General features: G+C 49.8%; 1 protein-coding gene across 3 annotated transcripts in view; it reads left to right on the forward strand.

The window, feature by feature from the left end:
* The first annotated feature begins 180 nt into the window (after positions 1-180).
* Emilin2 (elastin microfibril interfacer 2) overlaps positions 181-25,261 on the forward strand; it is a 62,154-nt gene continuing 37,073 nt past the window's right edge. The window contains exons 1-2 of one of the 3 annotated variants that reach the window (XM_052750095.1): positions 181-886; positions 1,375-1,497. In XM_052750095.1, coding sequence (XP_052606055.1) covers positions 744-886; positions 1,375-1,497 — 266 coding nt within the window. In that variant the 5' untranslated portion in view covers positions 181-743. Of the gene's footprint in view, positions 887-1,172; positions 1,256-1,374; positions 1,498-25,261 lie in introns of those variants that run through there. The other 2 variants (XM_052750094.1, XM_052750096.1) reach the window with 2 other exon arrangements.

A 25,261-nucleotide genomic window follows, 5' to 3' on the forward strand; every position in this document is an offset into this window, starting at 1 on the left:
GTCTGCACAGCTTTTTTTCACAGACTGAACCATCTGCCTTTAATACTGACAGAAAGAGAAACGTCCGAGCAGGACTAGAGTAGCACGTGACAGTTCGCTGCTGCAGAGAGACCAGCTCCGGAGGCCACTGTCCGGCTGCAGCTGGAACCTCTGGAAAGTTCAAGGCGCGCACTGGCTGCACCCGGGAGAGCTCGGGCGCGCTTAACTATCTCCCAAGTCCTTAATGGATGTTGGGGAGGTGGCGATGTGGCCTCAGAGGAAGAAATCCAAGCCGAGCCCCCTGCCTAGGTCCCCCGGGGGAACTGATGGAGCCATCCTGGGCTCTTTGCCGGAGGGAGGCCCCGGGGGGTCTAGGTTGGGACCGTCCAACGCTCGCTGCACTTCCGGAGGGGCTTGGGGCGCCTGGCTTGGAAGGTGAGAGGCGGAGCCGCTGGCGGCTGGGAAGGGACCAAAGGAATAAGTAATTGGAAATTCTGTAACCGAGAACCCGGTGCCTAACCCTTTGGCTCTTTCCCCCGAACCCCCTGCGGAGAGTCGAAGGGCCGAGAGACGGTGCCGGGAGAGTCACGTTTCGGAGAGGGAAGTGAAATAAAGAGGGCGGCACCCGGGGGGACCTGTGCGTCATTGAGGGACCGGAGCGGCCAGTGCGGAGGCGTGGGGGCCAAGAGCCGGAGGGCCCGCCAAGCGCCCGAGCCCGCTGCCCGTTCCGCTGCCCCGCAGCCTGCAACCTCGTAGGGCGCAAGATGTGGCAGGCGACCCCGCCCCGACCCCGCGCGCCCTGCCGCTGGGCGCCGGCCCTGCTGGCCCTGCTGGCCCTGGGCGGCGCGGGGCTGTGCCACGCGAGCTCGCAGCCTGGGTACCACGCGCGGCCCAGCGCCAGGAACAAGTAAGTGCGCGCCCCTTCTGCTCGCCTCCAGCCCCAGAATCCCGCGTCCTTGCCGGTCCCTTCCGAATTCGCCTGCACGCTCCGGAGCTGCCCAGCCAATGGCGACGGGCAGCAACAGAGAGATCCCTAAGGATTTTTGGGGCGTCACCACCCGGGGATGACCATGTGCTCCCCACCAGGCGCCCTGAGCATCCTGAAGCGGACCGGGGCAGTGGGGTGGTGCCCTGCTGAACCTCAACACGTCCTGGAGTCCTCGGGGGGGGGGGGTGTGGGGGCTCTTCTTTAATACTCCAAAGATGCAAGAGGCATCCTGGGGTGGCGGCTTTGGCACGCTCCTGCCTTCGGACCGGGTGACCCTCAACTTGCTGGGTCAGCTCGTCCGTCCATCTGTCCGTCCATCTGTCCATCCGTCCGTGCTCCCCCCCCCGCCCCCTCTCCCGTGCCTCATTGTTCTCCAAGTTTACCCAGCCCTTCTCTTTCAACCCCAGGAACTGGTGCGCCTACATCGTGAATAAGAACGTGAGCTGCACAGTTCAGGAAGGAAGCGAGAGTTTTATTCAGGCTCAGTACAACTGTCCCTGGAACCAGATGCCCTGTCCATCTGCTCTGGTGTAAGTCCTGGAGCGCGCGGGCCGGAGGGGTGGGTGAGTTGGGGCGCTGGGCTCCAGCCCTTGTGCAAATTTCTTCTAGACCCTCCCTCTACAAATCCTTGCAAAGTCTGAGAACTGTGCCGGCTACCAGCCACGCCGGGCCATTTAAGAGTGTGCTGTTCTGTGTGAGCCTTGAAGATGCGCAAAATTTGGGAGTTTGCAATCCAGGCCACAGGAGAGGATGAACAAAGCCCCTACCCCCATCTCTCTCTCTTTCAATTTTATTACTAACATAAGGCAGCTGAACCTAATTAGATCCATATTGCATGTTCTGGGGTGCATGAAGGATTCTAAAATGTTTTAGATGAAGGATTAGCTGAGAGGTTTGACTGGTTGGTGTTCTGACGTAGGTAGGTAAGTTTTGTCCCAACTATCCTCTTCAGCATCATAGTTTTTTAAACTAACCCCCACCCCTACCCCCCACCCCACCCCCCGCCAGGTTGCTTTAGAACACTCCTTTTCTTCTCAAGTTAGAGTTGTGGATTCACTAGGTAGATCTCAGAATAGAATGATCTTGAAGACAAGCAGAAGAGTTACCCATCTCTTTGCTTATAAAAGATTCTAGTATTTAAAACAAAAACAAAACTAAGCAGAGGGGAAATGATTTGTTAGTGTACCGATTCTGCAAACACATTTGTAAGCACCCACTTGTGATCAGAAAGGTCTCTGAGGTTTTGTGGAAGTCGGATCTCAGGAGACGGCTGATGTGGATAAAGGGCTGTTGGGGGCACGTGATGGCAGGGATTGTTTCCAGTAAGAATAAGTTGTTTGTCTTAGAGCGAGCACATTGTCAGGGCTGCACAGAATGGTCAGTGGCGGGCAGCTCTGCCGCTGGCCAGTCCCAGGACAGGCTGAGCTTGTATTCCAGCAAGCTGCTTCAGCAGGCAGGGGATAGACGAGACTGAAGACACGTAGGGAGGAGGAGGAGGTGGTCCCTGGATTCCACTCAGGCTGCTCTGGGGACAGCCTGGGAGGCAAAAAGAAAGCTGTACAAACTTGAGGAAACACGGGGAGGTCTCTACTTTCTCACATACGGAGGAAAAGGCCAATTCAGAGCCCCTGGCCATCACAAAGACTCAGAACTACCTTAAATCGGTCCATATTTAGATTTAGACCTCACAGCTCATGGCTAGCTGCTGGTAACAAGAGAACCAAGGGAGGTGACCAAAACACAAACTGAATCTTCAGCACCATCTGGAAGAGTTTATTTGCTTGAAATTAGAATTGAATTGTCAGTCAGGACAATTTCACTCATTTTATACCAGAACTACATTTTGCATTTTTCTGTAATGTTAATTCTTACGATGACAATTCAGAGATAAACAAATCTTTTCATCAAAAGTAAAACTTAGTGGGGGAGGCGGGGTGGGGCAATGGCTCAGTGAGTAAAGATCAAACTTAACAGGGAGGTGAAGCGGGGTGGGGAGCTGGCCCAGTGGGTAGAGAGAGATTGTGGTACAAGCCTGAGGACCTGAGTTTGGATCCCCAGCACCCATCATAGTTTCCTAAATAGCTGGTGGTGGTGACTGCCAGATAATCCCAGTGCTGTGGAGGGGTGGAGACAGGAGGAAGGCTACTTCCTGCTTGCCACCAGCCTAGCTCCAGGTTCAGCGAGAGACCTTGTAAGATGGAGAGTGGTAGTTGGCTATCTGACATCTCCACCTCCATAAACAACTGCACCTGCACACATGTGCACACACACAACACACTGAACACACCTGCACACACACTGGACACACCTGCAACACACTGAACACACCTGCACACATACTGAACACACCTGCAACACACTGAACACACCTGCACACATGTGCACACACACAACACACCTACAACACACTGGACACACCTGCAACGCACTGAACACACCTGCACACACACACATACATACATAGAGATTTGCATTTCTGGAGGCAATTTTTTTTTTTTTTTTTTGAGACAGGGTCTTACTATGTAACCCTGGCTGGCCTCAGATATCTGCCTGTCTCTGCTTCCAGAGGTACTGAGATTAAAATCATGTGTCACCACACTCAGTAGTCATTGTGGTTTTGTTTGCTTTTTAATTTGACTTTTTGAAGCAAGGTTTGCTATGTTGCTATGTAGAAATTCACTATGTGGCCCAGACTGGCCTTGAACTCGAGGTTCTCCTGCCCCGGCTTCTGGGATGCTGGAATTATAGACACGAGGCACTAAGCCCAGCTTTTCTTTTAGTTTAAAAGATGATCAGGGGCTGGGAATGTAACTCAGTTGGTAGAGTACTTGCTTGGCATGCACAAGCCCTGGGGTTCACTCCCCAGCACACAGCATAAACCAGCTGTGATGGCACCCTCCTGCACTCCTCAGATCTGGAACTTCTTATAGTGTGGAAAGGTTCCTTCTCGGTCCTAGGCTGGCTTTGGGAATATATTTTGGGAGACAGGAGAATCTGAATGACGTGGAAATCTTCCTGTGGGATCCTGGGCAGCTGAAGTCCCTGGAACTGAGGTGGAAACACGTGCTCTGTGTTTTCTATTTTTATAGCAATCCCTGAGAGTCATTAGAAACTAGCAGCAGAACCGACATCCAAGTCCAGGTCTTTTCTTTCACAGCCTCAGCCTCCTCCCTCAACTCTCTAGTCCCTGTTGTCAATGCCCCCCCCCTTCCTCTGCCCTGTGTATGTATGCCTGTGTTGCTGGCCCCTGGGGTCGTCAGGAATGGAGGAGGAAGGGCCTGCTGTGGATTGCAAGCCCTCCTGCTTGTACTCATGTTTGATTGGGTGCTGGGGAGAAAATGACTGTATTTCTTCCCTGGACAGGACTAGACATCCCATCTTTCTTGCATCTTTCATGCTTCATAGCAGTGATTCCGGATAGTTCCAGAACCTCCTACTGGACCGACAGCTGTTAGCATTTGTGGTATTTGGAGGCGTCTGGTCCATGGAGCAGCTCCGGTGTTGGCCAGGATGTCCAGGGAGCCTAGACGCAAGCATCATGAGTTTGCTTTGCTGCCCAGCCTGGGGCTCAGGCTTTCCGAGATGGGTTTTTTTCTGCTTTCTCACACCATCAAGAGACCCCTGCCCTCACCCTTCTGGCCAGCCTTGCTTGTGTTCCTTAGTATTTTTTTTTTCCTTTTGCTTCCTTGCCCTTTGCACTTTAAAGTATTCTTCACATACTGTAGCAGTCACCGTGGGAAGCGCTCTCACCCATGTGTTACGGCAAATGAAGACAACTGTGTCTTTGCTGCTGTGACCAGTCGAGGAGACAGTCCCTGGACCCACGGCCTGCTAGTGAATGTGCTGTCCTCTCCAATGCCTAGCCAGAAGAAGGTGTGACACAAATGGAACCTTTTGACATTAGCTTCTTCCTTTCCCTTAGCACGAGACCTGTGTGTGCGTGTCTGTCTGTCTGTCGGCCTGTCTTAATTTTTAGTGTTTTGAGACAGGGTCTCTCTATATAATCCTGCTGTGGCCTTGAACTCTCCATTCCCCTGCCTCAGCCTCCTCAGTGGTGGGGCAGCCGGTGGGCACCACCATGCCTAGCTCACTTACCTATTTTTGAGATGAGGTCTCCCTGCGTTGCCCAGGCTGAAAGCTTACACTTAATCCACTTGCTGACTCCTCAGCCAAGTGGCTGAGGAGTGGCTGAGTGGCTGGGGCTACAGGCGTAGCAGCACACCTGGCCTGTTGGGACATTTGAGACTCACCATCTGTCATGTGTAGTTGTTGCCTTATTCCATTCGTTAGAGCTTCGCATACTGTTTTCGGTAAGGGCGGGAGGGTAGACGTTTAAGGCGATGTGGGTCAGGCAGCCTCTGTTCAAGTTCACTGTTGGAGAAAAGCAATACGCTCTTCCTTGGAACTGTATGGCTGCTGATAGGCTCCATGGGTCCTAGCCCATCTGGGGACTGTCTGTGTTGCTCCTGTTGTGAATGAAGCCTCGGAAAACACGCAGAGACAGGTACCTGTGGAAACTCTCTCATTACAGCTCTCTGGGCGTGTGGTCTGGTTCTCCCCCTCAGCTGTGGTTTGGACATCCCAGCTTTGACTTTTGAGAGAGTGCGTAGCTCCGATGGCCCGCATATTGGTGTTGCAAACCTGAACCGAATCTGCTGTTCAGGCACAGTTGTTCTGGGGGAAGGTGACTGAGAGCATGCTATATGAGACCCCATCTCAAAAACAGAAAAAAACGGTCTGGGCAAATGGCCTCGAGCAGTGAAGAACACAGGCTGCTGCTGTTGCAGAGGACCCCACTTTAGTTCTTAGCCCCTGTGTTGGGGGGCTCACAAGCACCTGAAACTTCTGCTTTAGGGACTCTGTCACTCTCTTCTGACCCCCAAGGACCACTGCATTCACGTGCATACATCTGCCCACGACACTCGTGCATACACATAATTTAAACAACAAGAACCAACCAGAGAAACAGAAACCAAAGCAAGACTAACCTCCAAATACGACAGCTTCATCACTGAGATTTCTGGCCTCCATGCTGCCCGCTCCAGAGGGCAGTTTTATCAATCACCCTTTAAGATCTCAGTCTGTAGGACATACTAGGGAGGATCAAGGATGGTAAGCAGCTGGGAACATGGGTCTAAGGCAGTGGTTCTCAGCCTTCCAAATGCTTCGACCCTTGAATATATAGTTCCTCATGTTGGGGTGACTCCTAGCCATAAATTTATTTTTGTTGCTATTTCATAACTGTGATTTTGCTACTGTTATGAATCATAATGCAAATTTCTGCATTTTCCAGTGTTCTTAGGCGATCCCTGTGACAGGGAGAACTTCTGGTCTAAGGACTCTGATTTCAGGACATAGCTTGGGTCAATGTTCCTCTGCCCAGCTTACTGGCCAGTCTGGCTTCGAAGGAGAATGTAGTGACACACTGTCCCTATATTGCCTACAAGTTTGGCCATCACTGTTTCCCAGTAAGGGAACTCAGGCAGATCCTGTTCTAGCCCTGGTTAGAGCAGGGGTTTCTCAGTGACTGTAGCTAGGTGCTTAAAACAACTGTTTATCCTTGAGGGATCAAGTTACTTGAGGGCAGCAGTACTTGCTTCCCCAGGGGCTTACACCTCAAATTTGGAGGCAGTATCTGCCTTTATGTTATACAGTAGCCTTGCAGTGCCATAGAGGAGTGAGGACTTCCAGCCACCCGGCTTGGGATGCTTGAATGAGGCTCAAGAGAGCCAGGAGAGAGTGAGCTGAGGGCAAGTTCCTCCTGAGGAAATGACTGCTTTCACCTGCACGCTCGGCTGCTCGCTTCTGGTTCCTGCATCGGGTAGGAAGCAAATCAAAGATCTGAGAGAATTCCTGCCTTGGCCAATTTCTTCTTCTTGCCTTCTTTACTGTATGTGTTTATGTGGGGTGGGGTGTGTGTGTGTGTGACTGTGTGTGTGTGTGTGTGTGTGCGTGTGCCACAGCACTGTGCCAGCCTCAGAAAGCAACTTGGAGGAAGTGGTTCTCTCCTTTCCACCTTTGTGGGGGTACTGGGGGTTAAGCTCAGGTCATCAGGTCTGGTCGAAAGTTTCATTACCTTTCTGAGCCATCTAAGCAGCCCTAAAGCATTTCTAAAACCTGGAATCCGAGAACCCATCATTTACGGAAGCTCATGACGGCTGAGGTGTTCTGCCACTCTCTCTCTCTTTTTAAGACTTATTTTTTATGTGTGGAGGTGTTTTGCTTGCAAGTGTGTATGTGTACCACCCATGTGCCTGGAGCCCATAGAGCCAGAAGAGGGAACTCGAGTTACGGATGGTCAAGAGCTGCCAGGTGTGTGCCGGGAACTGAACCTGGGTCCTTTGTAAGAGCAGCAAGTGCCGTCTGTCTGGCCCTTGGTTCTCGTTTTGTTGCTGTTGTTTGTATCCTAGGCTCGCCTTGTATTTGAGGTCCTCCTCCCTTGGTCTCCCGAGGGCTGGGGTGACAGACATTGGCTCCAGTGTCCGGTCACTGTGGCTGCTCTATCTCACCACCCATTCTGTAAAGCCACAGTCCAGAATGCTGCCAAGAGAAAGGGAGAGAACGGTCTTTGTTCTCAGGAGAATGGGGAGGATGGCGGCTTGGGGCTTGTGGCTGCTGTGCAGAACTCTGTGAGAAGAAGGGCTGGCTTTGGAGGTAGGGACCCAGGCAGGCTTCAGGGAAGGGTCCTTGCTTAATGCTTTCAAGTTCTACTCCATGTCTGCCTGGCTTTACCAGTCTTCTCTCTGCTTTTTCTGTGTTTCTCCTTCTTTAACGACACTTGTCCATATTAGTTCTGTCTCTCTGTCTCTCTGTCTCTGTCTCTGTCTCTGTCTGTCTCTGTCTGTCTCTGTCTCTCTGTCTCTCTGTCTCTCTGTCTCTCTGTCTCTCTGTCTCTCTGTCTCTCTCTCTCTCTCTCTCTCTCTCTCTCTCTCTCTCTCGTCCCAGGGCCTTTCACAGGTGAGGTCAGTATTCTACCACTGACTACACCCCCAGCTCAGCCCTATTAAGAAGACAAGCCCCAAGAGGGATCTGGGTGGGGTACTCTCAGAGCCTGTGGCTGCTGGGGAAAAACGTACCCCAGGAATCTGCAGCAGGTGTTGGGTCTGGGTCAAGTTCCAAGACACTTCTAACTTCAGATTCCAAGGGAACAGATGGTCATCCAGTTGGAAAGAAAGTTGTCTATTAAGGACCAGTCCTCGCCAGGAAAAACAGTTTCCTTTTTTCTTCCCTTCTCAAGGACAGGAAGCTTAAGGCTAAAACAAAACCCCGAAGGGCTGACATCTTCTCCAGACAGTTTCCTCTCTCTACATCTCCAGAAACAGAATCCCATCTAATTCAGAGGGGTATTTCTCCTTTTAAACGATTTGTACACAGCTGGCTGTTTGGAGCCTTGCTCCTTAGCATTGAGGGAACATCAAATCGCCTGCTGAAGGCTGACGTGGTGTCAGAGGACACCCAGAGGGACCAAACATTTAAACCTGAAAGTCACATGGCTGCTGTGGAGTCTTTTTTTGGGGGGGGGGATTCCCATCCTCCAGCCCTTTAGGGCTGTATCTTCCTAGAGAATGCAAAACTGTCTTCCAAGTTTCTTGTTTGTTTTTGCCTTCTAGGTTGCTGTGTTTGGAAAACTCTCTCCAGAATATTCCCCTAGTTACTATTTCATTCTTGCTACTAGCTCAGTTAGGAGGGTGGGTAGGGCAGACGCTAGGGTTCGGAAAAATAACACCACTGTGTAAGGCCCTGGATTCAATCCCCAACATCCCAGCAAAACAAAACCCCGAACTTTGGTGTTTCCCTGCCTAACTTTTTCATCTTGGAGATAATGAATACAATTTAAATAGAAGCTATGGTCTTAAAAAACACAAGAAAGAAAAAAAAACCACCCAGTTGCTTCTTGTTAAAATGTGTTTTAATCCCATTAATTAGTCTTTCTCTGTTGACCTTTCCCACCTGCGTTAGCACATGGTACTCGAGCTAAAATACTAAGGTAGCCAGAAAAGCGCAGGTGGGTGTGGGTAGCCTGGCCTGTAGGGAGCTGTGAAGTGATCGGCCATCCAGGTCAGGCTCCCCTGGGTGGCTTCAATCCAAGCTCTCGGGATGGCAGCAGCACGTTTTGGCAGAGAAGCTAGGAGGTTCGGCAGGCAGTTGGCCTGAGGTCCCAGATACCCACCACCGTCACCACCATTGCCGTAAGTTACCGGGCATCTAAGGCCCGTGTTTTTCAGGACTGAAAGGCAGGCTTGTGGAGAGGAGGCCCAAATGAGGAAAGCCGGTCTGGCTGAGAGGAGTTTGGAAACGCCACTGTCACAAGGGTGTGAGGCACACCCAGCAGACCACCTGATACACACGCATCGGCTTCGTGTGTCCCCAATGCTCTTGCCTCACAGTGGTGCTGTCTCTGAAGGCTTGAGAGCTGGAGGTCACGCCGAGTTCTTGAGTTCTTTGAGGAAGACGGGGGTGCTAAAGACAGGGAAAGAACCCAGTGACCTGAGGTAGTGAGAAAGTGGTGTGCTGAAGATCAACTTGTAGTAAGTGTTGGGACCTCGGAGGTGGCCCTGGGCATGGAGCCAGCAGTGAGGTCCATTAAGGGAGCGCACATCAGCAGTCGCACTGTAGCAAAGGCTCCCCCGGCAGGTGTGGATTCCTGCTTCTGCAGGCAGTTGAGGATCTGTACTAGATCAAGACTCAGTTGGGATGTTGACATGGTTGGCCAGCACTGGTGCCCAAGTGATCTTTCCTCAGCCACTGAAATGCTGCTACCTTGCTTTTTTTTTTTTGGTTGGGTTGGGTTGGGTTGTGGGCGCTGGGGATTGGATCCAGGAATTGCTGCACATAAGTTATACCCACTGAGATATACACTCACTCCCTAATTCTTCAGGAACCTCCCACATATGGAGAATATTAAGATGTGCTCATGCTTGCTGAGTGCAAATAATGCAGTAGGTACAGAGCATAACAGTCACGCCCTCCTTCCCATGAGGAGTTTTAAACCTTAGGCTGATAGACTGCCAGTGTGCAGATTGCTTCCAGTCTGTCAGTGTTCTGACTAACTGCTGGTCACATGACCCCCCCCCCCCCCAACTTCTCAGAATTAACTGCTTTGGTTCTTTCAAGAAGCAGTTTTCTGGGATTAAAGTTAACGGTGAACAGCGGGTCAAGCGGTGTCTTTACAATGACATAGAGTAGTTACAGCCAGGCAGTGGAGGCACACGCCTTTAATCCCAGCACTTAAGAGGCAGAGCCTGGCGAATCTCTGCGTTTGAGGCCAGCCTGGTCTACAGAGTAAATTCCAGGACAGCCAGGACTACATAGAGAAACCCTCCCTGTCTTGAAAAACCAACCCTTCTTCCCTCCCCAAGCCCCCCAAAAAAGAGTAGTTACAAAGAGTGGTTTTACTGCGAGGGACCCAGGGAGTCACAGAGTAGTTTTTGATGTGACAGCAGTTCACACTGGAGGAAAAATGACTCAAATGAAACTCGCCACTAACTAACTTTGTCCCTTTCTTATTTAAAGAGGTAAGAGGTGCTGGGGGTGAGTGGAGGAGGGAGGGACATTCAGATAAACCCAGTTCCTCATTCAAAAAAGCTGTAGAAGGCGAACTTTTTGGGGTGTGTCATTTGGAAAGACCTGGTTGTTCTTTTTTTTTCCACCTAAAAATACCAAAAGACAGGGGACTCCGCCTAAAACGTTTGCTTTGCCGTGTCAGCCTTTCAGGACAATGTAGTTCGTTATGCATTTGGCTAAAAGGAAACCAGTCTGGGCAAAACCACAGTTCCACAGTAGGGAATCTGCTGCGACTTCTCTGTTTCCCAGTTTCCTGGACTTGAGTGGGCTTAACTGGTTATCCCTTTGTGTAGAGACTAGCTCAGTGTGGCCCCTTACAGAATGAGATGCGCGCCTCTCTTCCCTGCGCTCAGGAGGCTGGGGCAGGTGGACCTCTATGAGTTTGAGGCCCGCTTGCTGTCCACAGCCCTGCAAGACCATACAGGGAGACCATGATTCTAAAAACAAAAAGTGCTGGGAGTTCTCTTCAAGCTGAAAATTGTTTCACTGTCCACGCCAGACATAGATAATGAGATAAAGGGGTAAAAATGCCTTCGAAACCTCAGTTAGGGGAAATACTGCTTGTGGTTTGTTTTTTTTTTTTTTTTTTTTTTTTGGCTAACTGAATCTTTTCGGTGTCTGTATCTGGGAAAAGGAGGTTTGAGTTGTGATGCTGATTGCAACACACCGCAGGGTGGGGGTGGTTATGAAACCCAGCCCTTCATGGGAGGCTTGTCTCCATTAAAGCCTTTCTCTGGCTCCAGTCAGAAAGCACAGGCCTCTCTCCCATGCTCTTCCTTCCTTTTCCTTCCTGGGGATGAATGGGAGGCCTCATATCTGCTCAGTACAGGTCTTCATCCTGTCCTCAAGCATGATGCTGGGTTGAAAGGCTTGACAGGAAGGCGGCAGCAGCAGCAGCAGCAGCAGCAGCAGCAGGCCTTTCTTAATAGTCTGAACATTTCAGCCTGCCGGAGTGGCAGTGTCCAGGTCTGGTTTGTGGTCAGGTGTCTCCAGCCTTGGAGGGACTTCCTGAAGCAGCATGCAGGGTCAGCACAAGCAGTCAGGCAAGGCCACGTTCTCTCTCCCATCACAATGCCTTGCGACATCGCCTGGCCTTGCAACAGAGATATCATCATCACATTGCATCACTGGGGGAGGCAAGTTGAAGACACACCCCAGAGCTCCCTCTCACTTTGGTACAGGAGGCAACACAGAATGGCATGTGTGGCTTGTTCTCTGAACCAGACAGCGAGATGCTTCCCAACTCCCCACATCAAAACCGTTACTGGAGAGCCACTAATCCTGACAGCCACGCCATTTTTCTTTTTACTATGTTTTGGGGTGGGTGTGTATGTGTACATGTCACAGCATTCTTGTGGAGGTCAGAGGACAACTTACAGGAATCTGTTTTTTCCTTCTACCATATGGTTCTGGGGATGGAACTCATCAGTCTTCAGCAGAGCTTTACCAACTGGGGCATCTCATCAGCCAATTTTCTGCTTTTGTTTGTTTGAGACAGGGTTTCTCTGTGTAGCCCTGGTTGTCCTAGAACTCTCTCTGTAGACCAGGCTGGCCTCAAACTCGGAGATGTCCACCTGCCTCTGCCTCCCGAGTGCTGGGATTAAAGGCATACGCCACCACCTCCTGGCCCTTAGTTACTTTTCTTTTTTTTTTTTTTTTTCCAGAGCTGAGGACTGAACCCAGGACCTTGTGCTTGCCAGGCAAGCGCTCTACCACTGAGCTAAATCCCCAACCCCTAGTTACTTTTCTTTTTTGTTGTTGTTATTTGGTTTTTCGAGACAGGGATTCTCTGTGCAATTTTGGTGCCTATCCTGGATCTTGCTCTGTAGACTAGGCTGACCTTGAACTCTCAGAGATCCACCTGACTCTGCCTCCCGAGTGCTGGGATTAACTGGCTCACAGTTTCAGAGGGCTTACCCTATGGCAGAGAACAAAAGCCACACAGCATACTTCCAGGTCGCATCATCCTGATCAGCAAGTAAAAGACAGAGCTGTGAATGGTGCCGGTCTTTGGAAACCTCAATTCCGCCTGCCTCTGCCTCCAGCCTGCTGCTGCTGGGATTAAGGATGCACCACCAACCGGCTCATTTTGTGCTTTTTTCTGGGGTGGGGGTGGGGACAGGATCTTATTATGTAGCCCAGGTTGGCCTTGAGCTAACAGCTCTCCTACCTCAGCACCTGGGTGCTGGGGTTTCAGCTGTGCATCTCCAGGTTCATGTCGGTGATCGCTCTTTGTGAAACACAATGGGATGAATCTATGAGAAATCTCGTGTAGAAACTAAAGCCAGCGTCACTGGGTGGTATTTTGGAGTTTGTTGTATTTTCTGGTTCTAGGGCTTGAACACAGGGTCTTGTACATACTAGGCATGTGCTTTGCTATAGGGCTATACCCTCAGCCTTTGTATTTTCAAAAGCTAATGTTTATATCTATATATTATATATGTGTATATATATAATATATATAAAATTTTTTACAACCTGATATTTTGAAGGCAGTCATTGAAAGTCCTGTCTTGACGGTCAGAGGTAAGATGCAACCCTGACTAAGCCAGAAATTGGTGCCAAGATTATGGGGTATTGCTGTGACAGACCTGATCATGGTTTTGCGAGGATTGTGGAAGGACTTTGGAACTGTGAGCTAGAAAAGCCATTGAGTGTTGGGCTGTTCTGTGGGAGTTTGGAAGATCAGATGTTGAGGGCAATACAGACAATGCAGGCCAGACTTGTGAAGTTTTAGAGGGAAATTTAAATTTAAACTTCGGGGGCATTTGGTATTTTCAATTAAGATTCTATGGTGTCTGGTCAGCTGCAGCTGAAGAATCAGCTGTGATTAGCAAGAGACTAGAACTAATGAAGTGAAATCTTTGCTTTGCTGGGAGGATCCACGCTGGTCAGCTGAAGCTGAGAAATTAGAAGTAATTAAGAAGAGGCCAGCATCACTGAGGTGAAATCTTCTGGGAAGTGTTTCCTCAGAGTCAGCACATAGAAACTCTGTTCCAGAGGCAGCCAAGGTCTTACCTAGTGCTGGCAGCTGAGCTTGGTAGTGTAAGAGTCACCCAAGTGGTACTAATTTTGACGTCATTAATGGAGAGCAGTGGAGTCTTGGCACTGTGTGGCAAGGTTGTCCCTGAAGAGAGCCCAGGAGAGGCTACTGGTGAAAGTGCAGCCTAGTTGCAATAAGAGACCCCAACCTTTTGGAGACGCCAGCACCACGGGATGACCACCAAGAACAGCAGCGGTAACAGTGGAGAGAGTCAGAGCCTAGAGGACAAGCTCTGTGTGCTGGAGAGGGTAGGAAATCATGAGTGGATCCCGACACTGAGCTTTTTACACCGTCGGAGTCTGGTTTTGCTTTGTTCAGATTGTCAGTGGGCCCTGGTTCTTCCCTCTGGAAGTATGAACTTATTTTTTATTTTTACAGGAGCCCACATTTGAGAAATTTAAAGAAAATTTGGAGTTTTATAAGATTTTGTATTTTTTTTCTTTTTTCTTTTTCTCTTTTTTTTTTGAGACAGGGTCCTTGGCTATCTCTGGAACTTGCTATGTAGACAAGGCTGATCTCAAAAAAGGGTTTGGATTTTAAAAGAGACTAAATTTTTTTTTATTCTTCTCATATTCCATCCCAACCTCACTTTCCCCTCCCTCCACTCCTCCCAGTCCTTCACACTTCCCCTCTCCCCCAGACCCACTCCTCCCAGTCCCTCCTCCACACTTCCCCTCTCCCCCAGACCCACTCCTCCCAGGCCCTCCTTCACACTTCCCCTCTCCCCCAGACCCACTCCTCCCAGTCCCTCCTCCACACTTCCCCTCTCCCCCAGACCCACTCCTCCCAGTCCTTCACACTTCCCCTCTCCCCCAGACCCACTCCTCCCAGGCCCTCCTCCACACTTCCCCTCTCCCCCAGACCCACTCCTCCCAGCCCTCCTCCACACTTCTCCTCTCCCCCAGGATCCACTCCTCCCAGTCCTCCACACTTCCCCTCTCACCCAGACCCACTCCTCCCAGTCCCTCCTCCACACTTCTCCTCTCCCCCAGGATCCACTCCTCCCAGTCCTTCACACTTCTCCTCTCCCCCAGACCCACTCCTCCCAGTCCCTCCTCCACACTTCCCCTCTCCCCCAGGATCCACTCCTCCCAGTCCTTCACACTTCTCCTCTCCCCTAGACCCACTCCTCCCAGTCCTTCACACTTCTCCTCTCCCCCAGACCCACTCCTCCCAGTCCTTCACACTTCCCCTCTCCCCTAGACCCACTCCTCCCAGTCCTTCACACTTCCCCTCTCCCCTAGACCCACTCCTCCCAGTCCTTCACACTTCTCCTCTCCCCCAGACCCACTCCTCCCAGTCCCTCCTCCACACTTCTCCTCTCCCCTAGACCCACTCCTCCCAGTCCCTCCTCCACACTTCTCCTCTCCCCTAGACCCACTCCTCCCAGTCCCTCCTCCACACTTCCCCTCTCCCCCAGACCCACTCCTCCCAGTCCCTCCTCCACACTTCTCCTCTCCCCTAGACCCACTCCTCCCAGTCCCTCCTCCACACTTCCCCTCTCCCCCAGACCCACTCCTCCCAGGCCCTCCTCCACACTTCCCCTCTCCCCTAGACCCACTCCTCCCAGGCCCTCCTCCACACTTCCCCTCTCCCCTAGACCCACTCCTCCCAGTCCCTCCTTCACACTTCCCCTCTCCCCTAGACCCACTCCTCCCAGTCCTTCACACTTCTCCTCTCCCCCAGACCCACTCCTCCCAGTCCCTCCTCCACACTTCTCCTCTCCCCTAGACCCACTCCTCCCAGTCCCTCCTCCACACTTCTCCTCTCCCCTAGACCCACTCCTCCCAGTCCCTCCTCCACACTTCCCCTCTCCCCCAGACCCACTCCTCCCAGTCCCTCCTCCACACTTCTCCTCTCCCCTAGACCCACTCCTCCCAGTCCTTCACACTTCTCCTCTCCCCCAGACCCACTCCTCCCAGTCCCTCCTCCACACTTCTCCTCTCCCCCAGACCCACTCCTCCCAGGCCCTCCTCCACACTTCCCCTCTCCCCTAGACCCACTCCTCCCAGGCCCTCCTCCACACTTCCCCTCTCCCCTAGACCCACTCCTCCCAGTCCCTCCTCCACACTTCCCCTCTCCCCTAGACCCACTCCTCCCAGTCCCTCCTCCACACTTCCCCTCTCCCCTAGACCCACTCCTCCCAGGCCCTCCTTCACACTTCCCCTCTCCCCTAGACCCACTCCTCCCAGTCCTTCACACTTCTCCTCTCCCCCAGACCCACTCCTCCCAGTCCCTCCTCCACACTTCTCCTCTCCCCTAGACCCACTCCTCCCAGTCCCTCCTCCACACTTCTCCTCTCCCCTAGACCCACTCCTCCCAGTCCCTCCTCCACACTTCCCCTCTCCCCCAGACCCACTCCTCCCAGTCCCTCCTCCACACTTCTCCTCTCCCCTAGACCCACTCCTCCCAGTCCTTCACACTTCCCCTCTCCCCCAGACCCACTCCTCCCAGGCCCTCCTCCACACTTCCCCTCTCCCCCAGACCCACTCCTCCCAGCCCTCCTCCACACTTCCCCTCTCCCCTAGACCCACTCCTCCCAGTCCCTCCTCCACACTTCTCCTCTCCCCCAGACCCACTCCTCCCAGGCCCTCCTCCACACTTCCCCTCTCCCCTAGACCCACTCCTCCCAGGCCCTCCTCCACACTTCCCCTCTCCCCTAGACCCACTCCTCCCAGTCCCTCCTCCACACTTCCCCTCTCCCCTAGACCCACTCCTCCCAGTCCCTCCTCCACACTTCCCCTCTCCCCCAGACCCACTCCTCCCAGGCCCTCCTCCACACTTCCCCTCTCCCCTAGACCCACTCCTCCCAGTCCCTCCTCCACACTTCCCCTCTCCCCCAGACCCACTCCTCCCAGTCCCTCCTCCACACTTCCCCTCTCCCCTAGACCCACTCCTCCCAGTCCCTCCTCCACACTTCCCCTCTCCCCCAGACCCACTCCTCCCAGTCCCTCCTCCACACTTCCCCTCTCCCCCAGACCCACTCCTCCCAGGCCCTCCTCCACACTTCCCCTCTCCCCCAGGATCCACTCCTCCCAGTCCCTCCTCCACACTTCTCCTCTCCCCTAGACCCACTCCTCCCAGTCCCTCCTCCACACTTCCCCTCTCCCCTAGACCCACTCCTCCCAGTCCCTCCTCCACACTTCCCCTCTCCCCTAGACCCACTCCTCCCAGTCCCTCCTCCACACTTCCCCTCTCCCCCAGACCCACTCCTCCCAGGCCCTCCTTCACACTTCCCCTCTCCCCCAGGATCCACTCCTCTGGTTCTCTTCAGAAAAGAGCAGTAGGAGGAAAAGGGTCCCAAGCACAGGCAAAAGAGTCATAGACACCCCTTACTCCCTCTGTTAGAGGTCCCACAAGAACACCAAGCTACACAACCATAGCATACATGCAAAGGACCGAGGTCAGACCCATACCGGCTCCCTGAACATCACTTCAGGAACCTGAGTTTTTAAAGTGTTTGAACTTATGAAGACTGCAGCCCCTTTCGAGTTTGTAAAATGTTTTTATTGTGATATTGATATTAATGCATGATCTTGGGGTGAACAAGAAAGGGAAAGTTGTGGCTCAACAGTGATCTGTGTGTGTCAAGTTGACAAGAGGTCAATTGTCCCAGCTAGCTTTTTGTCAACTTAGTACAAGTTAGAGCCATTGGAGAGGAGGGAGGCTCACTTGAGAAAATGCCTCCATAAGATCATAAAATGCCTCGTAAGACAAGCTTGTATGTCGTTTTCTTAGTGATGGATGTAGTGGGGGCCGCCCCATGGTGGGTGAGTTCACCTTCGGGCTGGGGTCCATGGCTCCCCAAATCTTCTCAAACCTTTTGTTAATCCACCCGTCGTCACCAATAAATCTTCAACAGAAGCTGCCAACATTTGCTTTCTTTTTAATTATTATAGCTCTATTTGGGATGTTCTAGAGTTTTCTATAAATACTATCACGTGGACTACAGTCTTGATTTTTTCTGGCTTTTTTTTGTTTGTTTGTTTGTTTTTTTGTTTTTGTTTTTCGAGACAGGGTTTCTCTGTGTAGCTTTGCGCCTTTCCTGGAACTCACTTGGTAGCCCAGGCTGGCCTCGAACTCACAGAGATCCGCCTGGCTCTGCCTCCCGAGTGCTGGGATTAAAGGTGTGTGCCACTACCGCCTGGCTTTTTCTGGCTTTTTAAATTGAGCACAATTCCTTCGAGCTCTGTCTGTGTTGTCTGTACCCTGTTGTTAACCTGTTGTTGCTAGGTGTCTTTCCATTGTAAAGACACTGCCTTTTGTACATAATTACACTCTAGCTGAAGATTTACCGTGAGCTACAGAACAGTAGATCGTTTACATTGATTATAAAGTTACTTTTTCTGAAGGACAGCTGAGATGCTGAACACACAACATATGCAGAACATGAGATAAAAACCATAGTGGAGTTTAAAAACACACATCACATTCATAGTCTTAGAACTGTGAAATTAGTCAGGTGGTGGTGGTGCACGCCTTTAATCCCAGTACTCTGGAGGCAGAGAGGCATGTGGATCTCTGTGAGTTCAAGAACAGTCTGGTCTATAGAGCGAGTTCCAGGACAGTCAAAGCTACACGGAGAAACCCTGTCTCAAAAAAAAAAAAAAAAAGTGAGATTAGGGATGCGTAAATTAAGTGGCATAAGCCATTGTGAATTTGCAGGAAGCTCAGTGGAGCTGGGAAAAGACTTGTAATTCAATTGCTTTGGCTACTCCATTCTACTAAACCAATGTTTTTGTGTCAGGCCTACATCTGATCCCCAGACTAGGTGGCCATGGGGATCAACCAAGGACCCTTTTCCTGCCCTTCAGAAATGCATATCCAGTAGATGAAGGGAGGCAAGAGCAATGATTAGGAAAGATTGTAAAAAGATGTTTGAAATATTCAGAAATGGCAGAAACCATCCCCAGCCGGGAGGAATTGGAGAACTTGTTTGGAAACCCTGACATCTTGGCAGGTATTTAAAGGAAGGTTCCAGCAGAACGTGTGCAGGTATGAGAGAAGGGTAGTGTCACCATAGACATGAGCCAAGAACCTACACGATGGAGTCATACGTCAAGGCTGCTTCCTCCAGAGGTGGGGAGGAGTGAGGGATGGATCTATTCTAGGCCCTCCCTCCTTGGTCTTCTGAAGACTGCCATCTTCTCCCTGTGGCTCCTCACAACATCCTCTCTCTAAGTACATATCCCTGTGTTTTAATCCCCCCTTTACTGAATGGGAGCCATTGTCCAAGTGACCTCACCTTAATTTGATGATCTTGAGTTGCTATGGGGTCCTCTACCAAGTAAGGTCGCCTTCTGAGGTACTGGGAGCTAGGACTTGAAGATCTTTGAGAGTGGAGCGAAATTTAAGCCCATGCCAACAGGGTTGTGAGTTTGGGCTTCATTGTTCAAGGGAGGTTGTCAGAGCTCTGCTTCCAGATGTTCATCCGGCATCATGCATAAAGCGAATTTGCCTTGGGGAGTCTGGGTAGGGGTGGGAGATGTAGTGGGATGGACTTGGGAGACTGGCCTCAGTCTGTGCCACGACTCACAGGTAATGGGAGAATTGCCCAAGTTAGGCTGTACTGGGCATGGCGGGACATGGGACACACAGGGTCGGCACACATTGAGGCCATCTTTATCTGCATCGTGAGTTCAAGCCCAGCCAGTGCCACATAGTGACTTCCACTCCATACTCTCCTTGCAAATGAATGAATGAGAATGTGGAGGGGAGCCCAGGGCTGGGGTCAAACAATTCTGAATGTTTCTTGACACGTTGATCAGCTCTTCTTTTATTAAGGATCTTGAGAGAAAGGGCTGTATGTTGCAAGGGAAGAGAAGGGACTTCTGAATTATGTGGTGGTCACAGAATGATTGCATTTAAAATTTTGTGTGTGTGTTGGCAGAGTCTCACTACAAAGTCCAGGCTGACTTAGAACTCTCAATCCCTCCTTGTCAGGGACAAGGATAGAATCTCTAGTTAATGGAAAAATACAGACCCCCATAAGACAGGGAACTAGATCATCTTACAATCAGGTTGCCTAGCAACAGGACATTGAGGCAGAGCCCTTGACCCTTTCACCCTGTAAACATCCTATACAAACATCCTGATCGCTTGCCCCACCTTATGCAGATGACAACTTCTTGCTCCCCTCACCCTGCAGAAACTATATAAACCCTCTTGGAGAAAAATAAAATTGCACCTTGATCAGAATCTAGACTTGGTGTATTTCCTTGTATCTCCTGTCTCTATCATTCCGTCCTTAGGGTGGTCGAGAACCCGTTGTAGCCCTGCAGGCGGGGCACCTTCTGTCTGTCTCCCCATGTACTAGGATCATAGTTGTGTATTGCTACACTGGGCTTCCGACATTGGCTTTTAGCTGCAAGACACTTGTGCCCTCCCTGCTCATCCCTTGATAGTTGGGGTTTAACCCCATTATGTGGCCAACTGAAGCCATTATTATGGGAGGAACTTGTATTTTTAATTTTATAGCAAACATGTTTATTTACACACCAAATCCACTTTATAGAAATTTCATTTGTATGAAGTTCTCCAGGCTGTTATTTAATTCTTTCATATCTGGGAGACAGAAGAGGGGTAAATTTGGGTCTCCGTTTATGTTTGTGGCAACTGAGTAGAGAAATGCCCTGATTGCTCTGATGAATCTGACCTTTGGCAATGATGGAACAGGTAGAATGTCTGATGTTTTAGGTGGCAGATTTTGTATGTTTCTTGTGCATGTGGTTTCCAGATGGGTAAAACTTTCGCATATTGGATTCTGGTGGCTCAAGGAAAGACATTGAGTAGGCCTGGGTACCCTGGTAACTTCTGGTCTGGAGGCAGAATGTGCATTTTCCTTCTCTTGTTAAGACTGAATGAATTGAGTTTGGCTTTCAATTCTCAGATATAGAGATTTGTAGGCAGACTTTTCTTCCCTGCTTGCCAGTTCCCAAATAACCAACATAGAGACTCAATAGTGATTATAAATGCTTGGCCAATAGCTCAGACTTGTTACTAGCTAATTCTTACAATTTCAATGAACCCATATTTTTTATCTATGCTCTTCCATGTGGCTCATGGCTTGTTACCTCATTTTGTACATGTCCTGCTTCCACTGTGTCTGGCTGGTGACTGCTGAGATTCCACCCTCCTTCTTCCCAGCATTCCACTGGTTTGGCTCTCCCACCTAACCTTATCCTGTCCAGCTATTGGCCAGTCAGCTTCTTTATTAAACCAATCACAGTGACATATATTCACACAGTGTAAAGGAATATTCCACAGAGGCTGTTAATTCGAACAACTATCCATGGCTTGTTGAGCTACCTGGGGTTCTATGGTAGTTCTCAGAACCACACTGGGTTAGCCTAGAAATAGATCCCCATGACTTCAAAATCTCTAATAAAAATGTAGTTACACGAGTCCACACAAGAATGAGGATTTTGAAGATTGCAACACCAATGATGTACAGCATATTATAGATGTCCTAGGACTCCAATACTACCCTGCAGTAAATCTTGGGGAAAGTGTTTACTTCCTATTTTTCTGTGGGGCCGACCTCATCTCCCTCCCTGCTAAGAGCCTATAAAGTTATTCTTTTTATGTGATTGTGTGGGTGTAGATCTATGTGCCCATGTGTGTACATAACCATCATATACATGTGGTGACCAATGGTAGATGTTGAGAATTATTCTTCAGTTGCTTTCTGCCTCTTTTTTTTTATTATTATTTTTTTTAAACATATGGCCTTTCATTGAACCTGATTGGCTAGACTGGCCAGCAAGCCCCAGAAATCCCCGTGTCTCTGGTCTCCTCACACTGTAATTAAAGATGTGTGCTATCACGCCAAGCTTTTTGTACACGTGCTGGAGATCTGAGCTTAACTGTTTGCATGCCAAGTACTTTACTGAGTAAGCTGTCTCCCCAGGCCCCAAATTCCTTTTATCTTGCTAAGTAGTACCCTCCACTCATGATACTCGTTATATACTTAGAACCTGGTGTGGAGGCCAGGGCTGTGGCAGCATCCTTCCAAAGAAAAAGCCTGCTTTCTCAGCAGAGTGCAGGTGAGTGGGAACGGCTTCACCTCATTGTATTCTTCATGGATGGCCAGGGTGTGAGAAACGCCAAACTTCTTGGTTCTAATGTTTTCATCCTGTTTCCCAGTGTGGTCCTAACTTAGAAAACAAATACAAGTGTTCTTGTATTTTCAGTCTTTGGATGATGATGATGACTTCAAAGTGGGAATGAGTGGGCCCAACCGAGGACCCTCTTCTTGTATCTTCAGAGAAACTTCTTCAGTCCCTAGATTTTCTGCGCTTCTGAGTGATTGTCGCCAGTGTTGGTTTTAAATGCGGTGCTTGTTACCGGTCGAGAAAGGTCACGAGACACAACAAAACCCAGTATCAGAGCTTTATTAGGAGGAGGGTCGGGGAGAAACAGAAGAGAGTGACCAGGCCTGTGAAAGACACGAGCAGGGAGAGAGAAAGAGGGAGAGGAGAGAGCAGAACAGAGGGGAGGCGTCTGTGGCCGGCTTTTTAAGGATTTCCCTGCACACGCACATGTGGACTTATGGGGGCTATGCCGCCACGTATGCCATGACCACGCATGGATGATGTAAGACCCCTTGCTTGGCTACTAAACTGAGCATGTGCAGTCATGCAGCTGGAGGAGCGGCAGAATCCTAACAACCAGGCTACAGGTGTGGGCTAAAGACTCAGCGCAGTAAAGAGACTTCACTGAAAGGCCTGGAACCGATTAGTGGTGGGATGGCACAGTCAAATCTTGTGTAGTATCCACCATCCCAATGTAGCTCTGAAAACATGGATGGGGGTGCATTGTGCAGGAGAGCATTGAGCTTTGGAAGGGGAGGGGCAGAGTTTGCAAAGTCATGAACATTTGAGTCGAGTGAAACAGAATTTTGGAATTATGGTGATTTGTTTTTTTGTAGGAGAATCCAAGCAATTAAAGACGGTGAATCATCAAAATAGAATTCTTAGGCCAGCAAGATGACTTAGTGGGTAAAGGTACTTGCCACCAAGGCTGGCATTGAGAATTTGGTGCCCAGACCCTACATGGTGGAAAGAGAGAACTGACTTGTACAAGTTGACTTCCATACATACATGTAGGCTCTATGAGTTAATATGCACACACATCCACCATCACCACCACCACCACCACCACCAAAACCAACAAAAATACACACCTAAAAATCAGTGGCTCTGAGTAGAAAGGCTGGGCTCACAGACCATGAGAAGCTGTGTCTATGATGAATGTCTGCTTCCCAGCCCGGCCAACAGATGTTCTCATGGTTCACACTGTGGGAACATAAGGATGAGTTCATTAGGGAGTGACTGGGAGCTAGATTCCCTGTGACTCTTCTGCGAGGAATGAGGAAACAGGGTAGAGGTATGAGAAGTGGAGCAGTATAGATTGGGGGAGCAGCTCACAGCAGAGATGGGCCTCCCATAGAGAGCTGGCTCAGGCTCAGACTCCCTTCTCTTTCCCAACACCCAGTGACTTGATTTGGGGATGAATTTCCCAAAGCTCAGAATGTGGCCTGCTGGAACACAGCCTTAAGCTATAGTTAACTGGCTGGATGCGGCTAGCACCAGATGACCTCATCTTCAGCACTTGAGTTTGCTCAGAAGGCAGGTCCCCATCTTTGAGGAAATCTAATGATCACAGCTCCATTTTCTGCTGCAGCTGCTTCGGGGCAGGCTCCCCACTGAACCTCAGTGGTTCTTTAGGAATGAAGATTGTTCTTTTTTTCCCCAGGATAATTAGACATTGTGGGAGAAACCTACTCATTACTCTGTATGGTCAGGGCAAAATGCTGCACGGTGAAAAGGATTTGGGGTTTTGAAACCTAACTTGCCCCTAAGTACATAAGGAAATTAATTCAGGAGGAAATAGAAAAGCCATCAGCTTATAATCATGGTTTCTCCAACAACTGTATCCTTGTACTGGGAACCAGACGGCCCTTCTAGAAGGACATTTTCATTCTGAACACATTGCTTTGATCTAGGATCTGTTACTTTAAAACATCCACAAAACTTTCTTGTAATCTGACTTTAATCAAGGCTCATTAACCTGACATTTAGATTCATCATCTACATTTTATGTTGCAAAAAATATCATGGCCTAAGCATTCTGGCTTTTTAAAGTTTAGGAGAATTTTCCTAAAAAGCCAAGTGATGTATTTCACATGTCTTTGCTCCCCTGTGAAGTTCTCTATGCAGCAATCCAATTAAAAATGTGTAATGTAGCAGAAAAGGATGAAGATTTTGAGTTTGAGTTTGTGCTTTAAGCTATAAAGAGGATCTTGACTTTGGAGTGGAGCCTTGGGAGGGGCCCAGAGATCAGTTCCACCTCCTAATGTTCATAGACCATCTTTGGAGATAGCCATGGTTGAAAATGGCCATTCTGGTTTTCAGTCAGACACGAGATTCAAGTGGGAAGTGTTTTGAAACTCCAAATCCTCAGTTTTGAAATCACTTCCAACTTTTACAGCCTTCGCTGCCTGACTGCGTTTGCTTTTGGCAGAGGGTCAACCAGAAAAAGCTCATTTATCTATTCATTCACTGACCAAAAACCCCCACCAAAAAATAAAAAAATAAAAATAAGAAAAACATGTCAATGGTTCCTAGAAAAGTCAGTCTACTGTCTTGTCAGTTTCTTAATGAGACCAATTTTGTAAAAGTGAACTGCTTATAAAAAGGGAAGGAAATGTGGGCACGCCCTGCAACATGCAAGAACCATGTGGGGGTGAAAAGTCAGACAAAAAGACAAGCGCTTGAAGAATCTGTGCGCGTGAGGCACCGAGGGCTGTTGAACTCACAGAGGAAGTGATTGCCAAGGCTACAGAACAGGGAGGGTCTGGGAGTTCCTGTTCAGTGGTTACAGGGTTTCCATTTGGGAAGATAAGGGCTTGGAGATGGACACCATCAATGTGCCAGGTGCCACAGAGCCCATCACGTAAAGGTGGTTACCATAAGATGGGGGAGCTCGGAGGTGGAGCACTTGCTGGGATATGTGATGCTCTGGGTTTGAATCCCCCGGGCTAACAAATACATAAAATTTAGCATCTTAACATTTGCTTATATATTTATGTCGTATGTATGTTAGTGCAATTTTATTTTGAAACATGTAAATTGCTAGCTGGGTGGTGGTGGTGCACGCCTTTAATCCCAGCACTCGGGAGGCAAAGGTAAGAGGATCTGTGAGTATGAGGCTAATCTGGTCTACGGAGTAAGTTTCAGGACAGCCAGGGCTACACAAGGAAACCCTGTCTCAAGAAACAAACAAACAAAACAAACAAACAAAAGAATGAATTGTTGGCTGGGACATGGCTCCATGAGTAGTGTTTGCTTAGCATGCACAAAGGCCTGAGTCTAATTCACCAGCACCATACACAATTAGGTGTGGTGGTGTATGTTTGTGATCCCAACACTCAGAAGATGGAGGCTGAAGGATTCACAGTTCAGGGTCCTGCTCAGCTACATAAAGAGGTTGAGTTGAGGGTAAAGGGGGAAAAGTGAGTTGCTGGCATAAACATTTATTTCCTAGGCTGCTCTGAGATGACTCATTCCGTGTGGTTCCTGGGACTGGACGTAACAAATGAAGCCAGAAAAGTTGGCTCCAGGTTTTGGAAGGCCGGTGAATGGAAGGGGAAGGACTTACTAGAAAGTATGTTCTCTGGAAAAGTC

This window comes from Peromyscus californicus, unplaced genomic scaffold (assembly GCF_007827085.1).
Source record: "Peromyscus californicus insignis strain IS unplaced genomic scaffold, ASM782708v3 Scaffold_21__1_contigs__length_65335640, whole genome shotgun sequence".
Classification (NCBI taxonomy): domain Eukaryota; kingdom Metazoa; phylum Chordata; class Mammalia; order Rodentia; family Cricetidae; genus Peromyscus; species Peromyscus californicus.